The 12,100-nt window shown below is 33.5% G+C and overlaps 1 protein-coding gene, 1 non-coding gene and 1 pseudogene across 2 annotated transcripts; 2 read left to right on the plus strand and 1 right to left on the minus strand.

Moving 5' to 3' along the window:
* Nucleotides 1-143: 143 nt before the first annotated feature.
* On the minus strand, nt 144-3,566 carry LOC133694188 (MLO-like protein 5; annotated as a pseudogene).
* A 2,821-nt stretch (nt 3,567-6,387) lies between these two features.
* LOC133693261 (putative F-box/kelch-repeat protein At1g20790) lies at nt 6,388-9,159 on the plus strand. The gene has a single exon (XM_062114444.1). The coding sequence runs from the start codon at nt 6,457-6,459 to the stop codon at nt 7,633-7,635; it is 1,179 nt and encodes a 392-aa protein (XP_061970428.1). The 5' UTR covers nt 6,388-6,456; the 3' UTR covers nt 7,636-9,159.
* Nucleotides 9,160-11,085: 1,926 nt separating this feature from the next.
* Nucleotides 11,086-11,157, plus strand: TRNAD-GUC (transfer RNA aspartic acid (anticodon GUC)). The gene has a single exon. It is a non-coding gene; the product is annotated as a tRNA-Asp (tRNA).
* Nucleotides 11,158-12,100: the final 943 nt, after the last annotated feature.

Here is a 12,100-nt window from a genome sequence, read left to right on the forward strand (position 1 = left end):
GTGAGGATTCTCCTCCACAAGGTTTACCAAATATACATAGGGATATTGAGTGCAGGTAAGAAAGCATCCTGGACTGGAATTTTCGTACTCGTACAACTTGGTATACAAATACAACAAAACTGTTGATAAAGTTTTTGCTTTCATCTACCCTACATGCTGTTCGAGGTTCTGGAAACAAATCTTTGTTGCTTCAAACGTAACAGCAGTACTACTGTCTGAAATTTCCACAGCTAATAGGGCCTTGTCAAAAATTTTTTTTCTTGAGACTAACATGACCCATAACTATGCTTAACTTAGTAGATCCCGGTGATCAAATGGGAAGCTGCTGTCACCATAACTATGCTTAACTTAGTAGATCCCGGTGATCAAATGGGAAGCTGCTGTCACTTGGGCGACGTTGGTGATTTGCATCGAGATCCACAGTTGCCATTTTATCTGCTTCAACACCAGTGAAATCTGGATCTTCAGTACCAAATTTCATAGGTCGAGGAGGTGTGAGGGATGGGGAATGCACTGAAGAGGCATCCGGACTTCCACCCAACTACCCAAGGTCCTCGTTTGGAGTTGGCCCGGTTTCCCTTCATTCGTTTTCTTTACAGCCTTTTTGTGCCAATTCTTCAGGGCCTTTGAAGTTTGTTGATCAAAGATTGAGCCCTTCATGGTCGATCCCATCTGAAAATTTCGAACAAGAAAACTAGCATTCAATGTTTCATGCTGGTTTAGTGTATACATAAGATCCTGACAGGAGTAGTTGCCATTTCTTTTGAGTTGCTTCAAGAAATTTAGAAAGAAAAAGGTGAAAAAAGAGTAATACCTGCGTAACAAGGGCATAGAGTGGAAGTGTGGCATAGTTGCAAAGGTTTGGGCTCCCACCCTGAGAATTTAGAAACTTAGTCATTTTCAACAAATTAATACAAAATCTATGTTCATAATGTTACAAGAGGAGAACGAGCCATTACCCATGCCCAAATGAAAAAAGTTAGCTCAAATGCATTCTGGATATGAAGATAAGCAAAAGGCTCGTCAGAAAATCCCAGAAATCATTAGATTAAGATAAAGGAACATAGAAAAGAAGGTTCAGTGACAAAGTGGATGAGATAAAGGACTAGCTGGGGCCAGGAAAACCAGAAATTTCTGTCAGACACTTACACAAGTGGTATCCCTTGCACCACAGCATGTTTTTCTTTAATTTCAATAGCCATTGTTTTTATAACTGCTTGAAGTTTTGTTCGTACTGCTAAGGTTACCTTCAATGAAACAAATAGGCAATACTTAACGTTTACCTAATTAAAATAAAACAACACGAGAAGACAAGTCTTTTATGAACATTTCTTACAACTAGAGGAAGAAAGGAAACAAAGAACTGAGCCTTCCATCCTAAAAAGGTATAAAACCAGTTACTAATATATAGGGAGCCTTGGTCCAATTTTGATGAAGGATGTAAAAAAGGCTAAAATTCATGAAAAGAGAACGAGGAAGAACAAACCATGAACATTCGAAAGCAGATTCAGAATTGCACAAGCCCGTAGTAGTGGACTGCCAGGAATACAGAGAAAGTGATTTGGAAAGTTAAGAGGAGAAGTGTGCGTGTCTGTGCGTGTGTATAGTAACTTGAAAACTACTGTCCAGACAAGTAAATTTCATCTGCAATCAAGTGGAATTAAGTTTGAATGGCTTGCCTGATTCCAACAACTACCTTGAAATCGTCTTCTAATGTTTTTTTGATATATTTTTGAAAATTAAACTTGCTTCCAGGTGCTAGATGGACCTGTAAGAAAAAAAAATCAATCTACTTACCGATCGTGGTTTTTCAAAAAGATGGTTAAAAGTTTTGCACCTGCTGAAACTCACAGAAATGAATCCATGTCGCATGGTCAAGTAATCAGCCTTTCGAACAGATCTGAAGAATTGTCGAAAGAAGCATACCTGGATGGATTAGAATAGTCAAGCTAGCACTGTTGTCAATATGAAAGATAAGAACATTAGACTAAAATGAACTCTAAGCATTTCAAAGAAATGTCACAAAGATCGGCTATGAGTCAGAATGATATTCGGCAGATGATTATTTCAGTTTTTCCACATTAATTCCTTTGTTTGAATATATTTTCAACATTACAAAAAGATAGATGTTCATGCATCAATGTTAAAAACAAGACGGTAAAGAGTGCATCAGAGAAATCACTGATTCAAATTCTATTTCGTATAGGTTAAATATCTTTTAGTTCACAAGGTCTAGAAAATTCAAGCATGGAGTTTATAATCTTGAACCCAGGAAGGAGAGTTCTGAACTTGGAAACTCCTCTTGAACCGAGGAAGGAGAGTTCTGAACTTGGAAACTCCTCTTGAACCGAGGAAGGAGAGTTCAAAACCTCGTGTGTTCTCTTACGAATGATGTCTCATGAGTGAGCCTGAATCTTGTAGGATCTGAACAATCAGCACTAACTTCCTCAGAAAACGAGAAATTAGAATTAAATGCAAAGCTTAACACTAGATTCTTAAAAACTGAACAATGCATGCCTCAATATGGGAGAACAGGTTATTAGCATCTAGAATACCATTCATGGCCTCGTGCTCCAACCAACTTTCACGTTCCCAATCCTTCCAATTGCGTGTCTGCATATGAGGGAATATTGTAGTTAGGGTCATTTATTAATTAAGGTTGCGTTTAGTTAGTTTCTCGAGATAGAAAGAACTATACAAAGAGAGCAAAAACGTATTTGATGGAAGGGATGGAAATACAAACATAGGACAGTTTTAAAGTGAATTTGTCATTTCAAAAGAGAAAGAACAATGGACATGTCCCCTCCATTTCTAATGTCTTTATCTTTTTTATTATAAGACAGTAACCAAATACTATTTAAAAGGATGTTATCACCATAGTTCAAACGGGTCGATCGGAATGAGGCTATCTCGAGCATTGGAATGAAAAAGCATCAAATTAATTCAAGCAAGTTGCTATTCACTTTTCAGAGAGCATTTTTTTTTTTTTGGCAGATCTCATTCTCACCATGCCGCTTGCATCAGCTAATGGCAAATAAAACTTCAAAGAAAAAAATAACAAAACCATTATGGAAACCTGGCCAATATGCACCCCCTCTACCTTCATTCTTCGAAGCAACATTGTTATGATACTGTTTACCACATGAAATACTGCTAAAAAGAATATGAAGATACGCAACTGATGCAGTCCACGGGCAGATATTAGTGGCACTGACCCCTATAAAAACAAATTAACAACCATGAGTTTCAAAATTGGGATAAGAAAAGGTCAGCAGCATTGCTATCTCATCTATTACGGAGGAAAAAAATCCAATGCAATCCAAATGAATCTAATGCTATCTCATTGCAATTGAGCCACGAAGGATACAAGGGGCATGCATCAGATTTAGAAAAGAATTATTAAGCTTTTAACTTAAATGAAAAAATAAATTAATTACCTGTCCAGTTTTATGAAGAACCTTCTCCAATATAATAGAGATCACAATCATGGCAGCACAAACTGCAGACACTGCCCATGTTGGTGTCTTCTCGAGGTCTCTTGCCCCCGGGGCTTCCCCACCGGCCATTTTCTAAAATTCCAATCTTGAAAGAAACAAAATACACACGACAATTAAGGATCCCACATTAACGTCTTGATTAAAACATGTGCAAATTAACTCGGAGGAAAAATTCTATATCTGTTTTTCTGGAATAGTAATGATAATAATAAATAACCCGTTGGCTCTTTCTCTGCTTTCTTTTCCAGTAATTCTGTAAAGGTATTAATCTGAGAATTTATAAGAGGATTGTTATTATTCAAGAAATGGCCTTAGGTAGTTCCATAAATATCATGAGAGTAAATATATATAGTAATATAACAAGCAAATAGGAGAAAATGTATATATTCTCATGGATCATGTTGGATGGAGTTTAGATTTTGCTAAATGAACTTCAATATTGCCCAATTTGATTGAGGGCTGGCTCGTTGTATTTAGTTGAGGTCATGAAGATCCTCAAATTAGGCTTGTAAGCTGAAAAATGCTATTCGAGTGAATTTCGTTATTTTTTTTTTTTTTGATTTTTTAGTTTAATTTTAATTTTTTTGGATAGAAAATCGGGGTGCAATCGAGTGGAGAAATTCCAACTGACATGTCCAGCGGGTTGACTTTGTAAGCCTAAGCATCCAGCAGTATACTTGGATAAGTGTTTGGATTGGGCTAGGCAACATGGTGACATTATTGGACTTCAGAACTGAAAGAGCAATGGGCTCGAAACCCAGATTATTCATGGTTTGGAGCCGCAAAAGGTTTAATTACCATGCATGGTATTTGTTTTACGTGGAGAAATTGTGTTATGGGTTCTTCATGATTATGAAAACAACAACTGGGGGAGTGTTTGGAGCAAGATCGGAGACTTGCCAACATGGAGCACTCTTATCCTTTTTCTCTTCGATGGCAATTAATCAACTTGTCCTGGACTGGAAGCTACACGCAGGAGATTTTGCACATGTACAATATATATATGAAACTAGAGAAGCTGTAAAATTGATGGCATCAACCACCAACACCAGCCGAAAGCATTCCTTCAAATGCCGACGCCATGGATATTTGTGAGAACTCTAACATCATCAAGCACAACTAAGTGCAAGAAACAAAGAACAAGAGCTTGCGGCTTCATCAGCTAATCAATTAGGAGGTATGTAGAGCAAAAGGAGAGATCGATCTAGCTAGATGTAACGTCTTACAGTCTATAGGATTTACACGTATGAATCTCTTCGGAAACCACAGCTGCCAGCCTTGTGTTATTATCTTCTTTTTTTGTACAAAATAGAACGCAAGAAAGACACTCAAAGACAAGGAACATATTCCATCTAGTAAAAACACAGATAGTATAATATATATTCTTTGGTGCAAACTTTTCAATAAACTATTATTCGGACTAGACATAGGGGTCTAATTGAAATAATTCTAAATACAAGGATGAAATTACAGGAGCCAATTGAAAGAAACTAAAATATAGGGATGAAATTTCACTTTCCGAAACATTTGAGGCGCGGGTGGGGAGGGGGAGCCCCCTTTAGAGGATAACGTCACTACGCTCTTGCATAGGCTTCGTTTGAAATTGTCTTTTTAAAATCATAGATTTTAAGAAGTATCATATTTAAATTTTATCAAAATCAAAGTTTTAAGTATATGGAGTTTTTGAAACTATGTTTTAATTAATTAAAAGGGTTAGAAAATATTTATTTTTAAATAAACTTTTTTTTTTTGGGTTAACTCAACCACGTACGATTTGTTACTCCGAAACTTTTTGGATAGATGATTGAATGCATTAGATACTTACCTTTTTCTTAGAAAAGGAAAGGACTCAACCATGCATTTTTTGAATCATGGAGTTCTCTTCCACAAAGATGCAAGTCTTCTATAATTAATTATCTCAGGATGTTTGACATAATATTTATATATTAGGATGATAATAGGTATTTATTATTTAATGAGTAAGAAATTCAAATATTTATACCCTATCTATATATTAAGTTTCTGGGAATTCACATGTATATTAATTATCTAAATACTATTTATTATTCAATTTAAAATAAAATAATAATGCATATATTTTAGGTATATATGTGTATCAAATAATGAGATTATAAATGTTATTATATACAAGTGTGTGTATTATATTAATATTGATATATGTATATTTTACAATATTGTAATAAAAAATATAATATTATGCAAATATATCAATATGACACAAGTGCATATAATTTGGTGTTAGATTGTCGAACATATTTCATAATATTTATTTTTTATCCATTATTTATCGATAAATATAACTTTTTAGAAAAATCCCATGTTCAGGTTAATTTAAATCGGTATTTATTATATTCAAATTAAATTATTGTTTCTATTTATATTTATATATAGTTAATATATAAATTTCTTGAAAATAAAATAAATTCAATATTTTATATTTAGTTGGTCATTAATAAAATTCCTATCTGTGTACATGGTAAGATACATGAAAATTCATAAGAGCCAGCAATTTAATAAGCTAATTAGTCATTAATTTAGTTTTCCTTATTTAATAAGTACAATAACCATCATTAAATAAATTTGACCTCGAAGAATCCTATGCAGCAATGAAATTCAAAAGCAGCCAAAAGTTTGCGGCTATCCTATTTTGCTTTACGGTTTAATTATGTTTTTTAAAAAATTTAATTTTTTTTGTTAATTATAAATTATTATTTTTTTAATATTTTTATATTATTTTAATATGTTAATATTAAAAATAAATCTAAAAAAATATTATTTTAATAAATTTCTAACTTCAAGGAAAGAATAAACTTTTTAACTCCCACAACCTGCTGTTATTATTTTACCCCAACAAGTAAAGCACTAAATCTTCCTCTCTCTCAGACATAGACAGATTCCAAAAAAAACCTGCACAACCTGTAACAGTAAGAATTGATGTATGGAGAGACTCTGTGAGGATCTTGTCACCAACATCCTTTTATGTTTGCCAGCCAAATCTGCTGTCCGATTTAGATGTCTGAGCAAGTACTACGATCAACTTGTGTCTGATCCTAGGTTTGCTACCAGTCATGCTCTTCGATCAAACCCTGATGAGGTACTTGGTCTTCTTCGGTTTACAGCAGGTAGGAGTGCAGATAAGATACTCTTCTGTTCTTTTCATTCAAAACCAAATATCCACAATAATCCTAAAGTTGTTCCCATAAATTCTCAGATCATCGCTTCTTGCAATGGCCTTGTTCTAGGTCTCTCTGATTCTAGTCTTTCTGTTTGTAACCCTATTTTACCTGATAGAATCCAGACTATACCAGCACTTGAAACCCCATATGGTGCTAAATGTGATTTAGGTTTGGCTTATGACCCAATTGGTTTCTCTTCGCTTGAATTCAAGTTAGTTCATGTTTACAGAGAACAGATCTTGAATATGCCACAAGATGAAGATGCTTATGGCTTTAAGATATTCGATTCAAGTGCAAACTCATGGAGACAATCTACATGCAAGCTGTTCTTGAGACATTTCATTCCTATGCAGCCTCATTTTTATGAGTTGAGAGGTCAAGCTGTGTACTTGAATGGACATGTGCACTGGTTTAGGGCCTTCGGTGATATTGTTGCGTTTAATGTAGAGAAAGAAGAAGCTACACTCATCGGTATGCCTCCAGAACTGCGACTAGCATGGCTTAACTATTATTCATGGTTCGGAGCTGCGGGTGGTTTTCTTTATGTGGTATGTGTTTTCAAGAGACAAATTCTGATGTGGGTTCTTCTTGATTATGAAAACAACAAGTGGGGGCTTGTCAGGAACAAGATCAAAGGGTTATCAAGAGTGGCTCAACCTATTTTCTTTGATGGTGAGAGGCTTGTTCTGAATTGTGGGCCAAAAAAGAAATTATTGCGGCTGTTCAATTTGAAACAAGATCAGTGGACGGAAATGGGCAGGTTACCAAGGAATACAATGGATGACAGTACTACCGTGTATGTTCCTTTCAACCCCACCTTAGCTCCTCTGATCAACAGCAGCGATCCTTCAAGAACTGCTTCACTCCCAGTCCTTCCGACTGTGATGCCAATAAACAACAAGTGCCAGAAAAGAAAACGAGGCAGGGTCGACAGAAAGTAGAGCCAGGAGCAAGAAGGTATGTTGAGGATCAATCCAGATTCTTCTAGAATTCCTTAGCTGTTAAGGAAATAATGGCTAGTGTGGACAATTCAGTCGGTGCCAATGTGGGAAGAAAAAGCAAGTCATTTACGTAGAAGAAGTAAAAAATGTGTCCAGCTGTACTACTTGGTAATTAAGAATATGAGCTGTAAGAGAATAATTCCCTGGAAAAGTCTAGGCTTCCAGACCTGCTTAACAAGTCTATAAATAGCAGGGGCTAGTTTTGTTTTTTGTGTGTTCAGCAACAGAGAAAACAAAAGAATGTACGTCCAGGCGTGAACAAGAGATAAGAGATGAAAGAAATAATTGGGCGTGTGACGTGAGGGGGTGAGGAAAAGAGCGATATTGAGTGGTGTGAGGAATATTATTAATAAAAAAAAAGTGTTTATTGTGGAAGTATGAAACACCGTACAAGCATAATCACTGATAAAAATCTAGTGTGTTTTATTTACCCACCATCGCCGCCGATAATTTTTACACTCAATAATTGGTATCGGAGCCTGACAGTCAAGGTAATCATTTCGGAGCTTGACGGTTAAGAAACGGGACTGTGAAGTTCCGAGGCTAAGGACCTATCAGAGCTGGTGGTCAGCAACCCCGTTAGGGTATGTTTGGGTGGGAGATGTGATAGTTTTTTTTTTTATTAAAGTATCATTTTTTTAAAGCATATATTATATTTTTTAAAAATAAAAAATACATGTTTTTTTATAAAAAATATAATAATTCTTTTTAAAAAAATAACCACACCTCCCATCCAAACACCCCCAGTTACCAGCAAAAGTGCTGAAGTTTATAGGTCAGTAACCTATGAGTGCTTGCGGTCAAGGACCGTTAACCTATTTTGCCGATCAGGGATCAGAATTATTGGAGGAGACTTTGCTTGACAAAATACTATAAAAGATTCAGGTAGTCATGGAAATCTTGATGGGCAGCATTAAAGTCTACTTGAATAGAGTCTTGCTGGGAAGGCCAAGATCTTTGGGAGATCGGCGTCCAAGGTAGGGACACCACACCGCCTCAAGAAACAAATTATCAAGAGCTGAAGAAATGGAAGGTTCAAGCAGGAAAAGCAATGTTTATTATCAAAGTTTCAGTAGAGAGGAGGAAGATATGATGGAACACATCAGGTATGCAGCGACACCTAAAGCTATCTGGGTCTAACCTGATTTTCATGGCTTCACCACCGCAATCAGAGGATGGACTACAGTACTTCAACAATCTACTGAAGATATTTAGAAGCTAATGAGGAAACTCTAGTCAAACAAATAGGTGGAGTTCCATTAAAGGATGATGCAAAAGCTCTCTTTCGTGATCACAAAAAAGTGGATCAAAAGGTACGATACTTAAAAATTCAAAAGAAACAAGAGAAGGTGATAATCCAATGAAGAAGCATCGAGAAAGCATATTTATTATTAAATCTGGTTTATGGTTGACCCGAACAAGGAGCCGGGTCCAGGGTTTGGGTCAACTGGATCAATTCAGGTCAACCCGAAAAAATTAAAAAAACATTGAAGTTTTAATACTTTATATGAAAAAAATTTAAAAAATCCATGTAAATATAGACTATACATATTGTAAATAATAAAGTTTAAAAGAATATTTTAAAAAAAAATTTATCCTACATTGAAAAAACATAATTTTTTTCTTGAGAACATAGATTATATATACTAATGAGTTTCAAATCTCATATTAAAAAAACATAGTTTTTTTTCTTGTGAACATATAGTATATATACTAATGAGTTTCAAATTCACTTTGAAAAAAGAAAATTTTTTTCTTGGAAACATAGAGTATATATATATACTAATGAGTTTTAAATCTCACATTGAAAAAACATAGGTTTTTTCTTGTGAACATAAAGTATATATATTAATAGGTTTCAAATCCCACATTGAGAAAAAATAACTTTTTTTTTGGAACATAAAATATATATACTAATGTTATCCTTTTAAGTTAAAGTATTTAAACCAAAAGGTTTTTTATCGCACATTGAAAAAACATAATTTTTTTTTGAAAACATAAAGTATATATACTAATAGGTTTCAAATTCCACATTTAAAAAAAAAAATCAGGTCTTATCCGAGTTACAAGTTAACTCACTGAGTCAACTAAATTTAACCAGATCATTGTACTGACCAATCCTTTAATAAACCCAAATCAGTCCAGCCCCAAATTAACCTACGGCTGGACCTATCCAAATTTAATAACTATGTGGGGGAAAAAAAAGGAGTCCACGCTTAGGGTGGAGCTCATCAAAATCAAGGCAATTGGCATAAGAAGCGACATGATGGACCAATTCAACGTCATGATAAATGTTTCTTGTAACATCTCTTGTTTTAATACTAAATTTAGTCAACGTTTATATATATATTTTTTTCTTTTCTTTTCTTTTCTAACCAAACCCAAATCATTTCTTTTGATCGTCTTATTTATATACTTCTTCTCGTGTCATGGAACCTTTTTATTTGAAATAATAACTCCTCTATTCTCGTTATTACGAGTTATTTATTACCATATCTCTATTACATTATTTTTTCAAAGTTTCTACATGTAAGGAGACAAGTTAACATTTGTATTATTTCAATTTAGATATTACACATACTTCAATGCTTGATTTGCATTCATAACATTATCAAATCTTACTTTTCGGATTTCTTTCCTTACGACATTCATTTTATATTACACAATATATCTAAAAAATTAATTTAATAAAGTTTAGTAAAGTTTACTTTACACGGACCTATCAAAAAGTTATTCTTTTCAACTATTATTGTGATATTTCACAATTTCAGTAAATTTTATTATTTTATCTTATTTAAAATATGAATTAATTTATTAGGGATGTTTATCTCAAATCAAAACAATCTTCCTCCTAATTTATTTATTTTTTATTAAAAATTATCCTATTTAATACTGATTTACTAATTTTTTAATTGGAAATTATTTATTGTTGTAGTTTAAAAACAATTTATTTATCTGTTAGATATTATTTTTTTTATTGTCCTAAATAAACTAGTTAAACTCATGTTTCTTTAATCAATTTAATGTTAGATATCCGATCTAATTGGACTCAAATGCCAATAAAGAGATTGTTTACATACCTATATTGGAATACTTGTATTCTTTCTGATGAAGAAAACTATAACCCTTAAAATTTTAGTTTTTTTTTTTCAAATTAATTATTCATAGAACCATGTCTATATCAATAAATATGGAATCTCAATTAAATAGCACCACAATTCTTATGAATCAATCAAATCCAATCACTAATTGGGATGTTTTTTCTATAATTATAATCAGATGTTAGATCGACTGGATTTTATAAGAACGGAAAGACTCCCTCCTCATCTCCGGCAGATAGGCATTTTATTTATTATTAGATTAATAATTGAGGGAAACGAAATCAACCAAGTCGTTGTAGTATAGTGGTGAGTATTCCCGCCTGTCACGCGGGTGACCCGGGTTCGATCCCCGGCAACGGCGTACTTTATCAAGTTTTTGTGTTTCTTCTTTTCTCTGGGTTTGCAATTCGGAAAAAAGGCCTGGCCGACCCACGGCCAATTTACACCCACAACATGATACTTGACTCATTCATAGTTAATTATTAAGCCCATTATTGTTGTTTGCATCATCAGTTTTTGTTTTTTTTTTCCCAAGGGTAAAATGTGACAAAGCACCTTTACGTTTTTTTTTAAATAACAATTAATTTATGTTTTTTTTAATTTTAAAAATATTTTATGTTTCTTCTTCTTCTTCTTCTTCTTTTCAATGTAAGGGTTTAGGGAATGATTTTTTTTAATAAGAAAATTACCCTTACTCTTGCATAGGAGTGATATGTTTGAAGCAATCTAGATAATATTGTTTATTTACTATATATCTTGGAATACAAAAAAAAAAAAAAGGGATAAAATAGATATATCTTAAAATAATAAAAAATCATTACTGTTTAAAAATAGATTTATATTTCTCTAACCAAACATATTTTCTATTTCTTTTTTTATTATTTTTTTAAAATACTAATCAAACGCAATCTATTACCTACTTCCCTTTCATTCCTAAGGTAGCTCCCATCAACAGCATTACTCCAAGTCTAAATTATTACATAATGCATCAAAAGTTGATGCCAACAAACTATATGAGCTCTTGCCAAAAAAAAAAAAAATATGCAAAATACCCCTCTCTTATAAATATTTAATTAAAGGAACTAAAATTTTTCTTGGCTCTCTAATTTATAATTTGGCCCCTCTAAATTATTTTTTTTTGCTCCATCCCTGATATGCAGGAAGAGAAAATGAGAGGGGAGGTTGGTTTACAAGCAAGAAACTGCCCTTGATTGTTTAGAAACTATGAAAGGGTTTCATATTTAATTAAATGTGCTTTTTTCTTGGCTATATTAAAGATGAGACTCAAGGAAGAAAGTTCCTTT

This window comes from Populus nigra, chromosome 5 (assembly GCF_951802175.1).
Source record: "Populus nigra chromosome 5, ddPopNigr1.1, whole genome shotgun sequence".
NCBI classification, from domain to species: Eukaryota; Viridiplantae; Streptophyta; class Magnoliopsida; order Malpighiales; family Salicaceae; genus Populus; species Populus nigra.

What these genes read in the sequence shown, in the direction of transcription:
- LOC133693261 (XM_062114444.1), top strand. Translation starts at nt 6,457, where the DNA reads ATGGAGAGACTCTGTGAGGATCTTGTCACCAACATCCTTTTATGTTTG.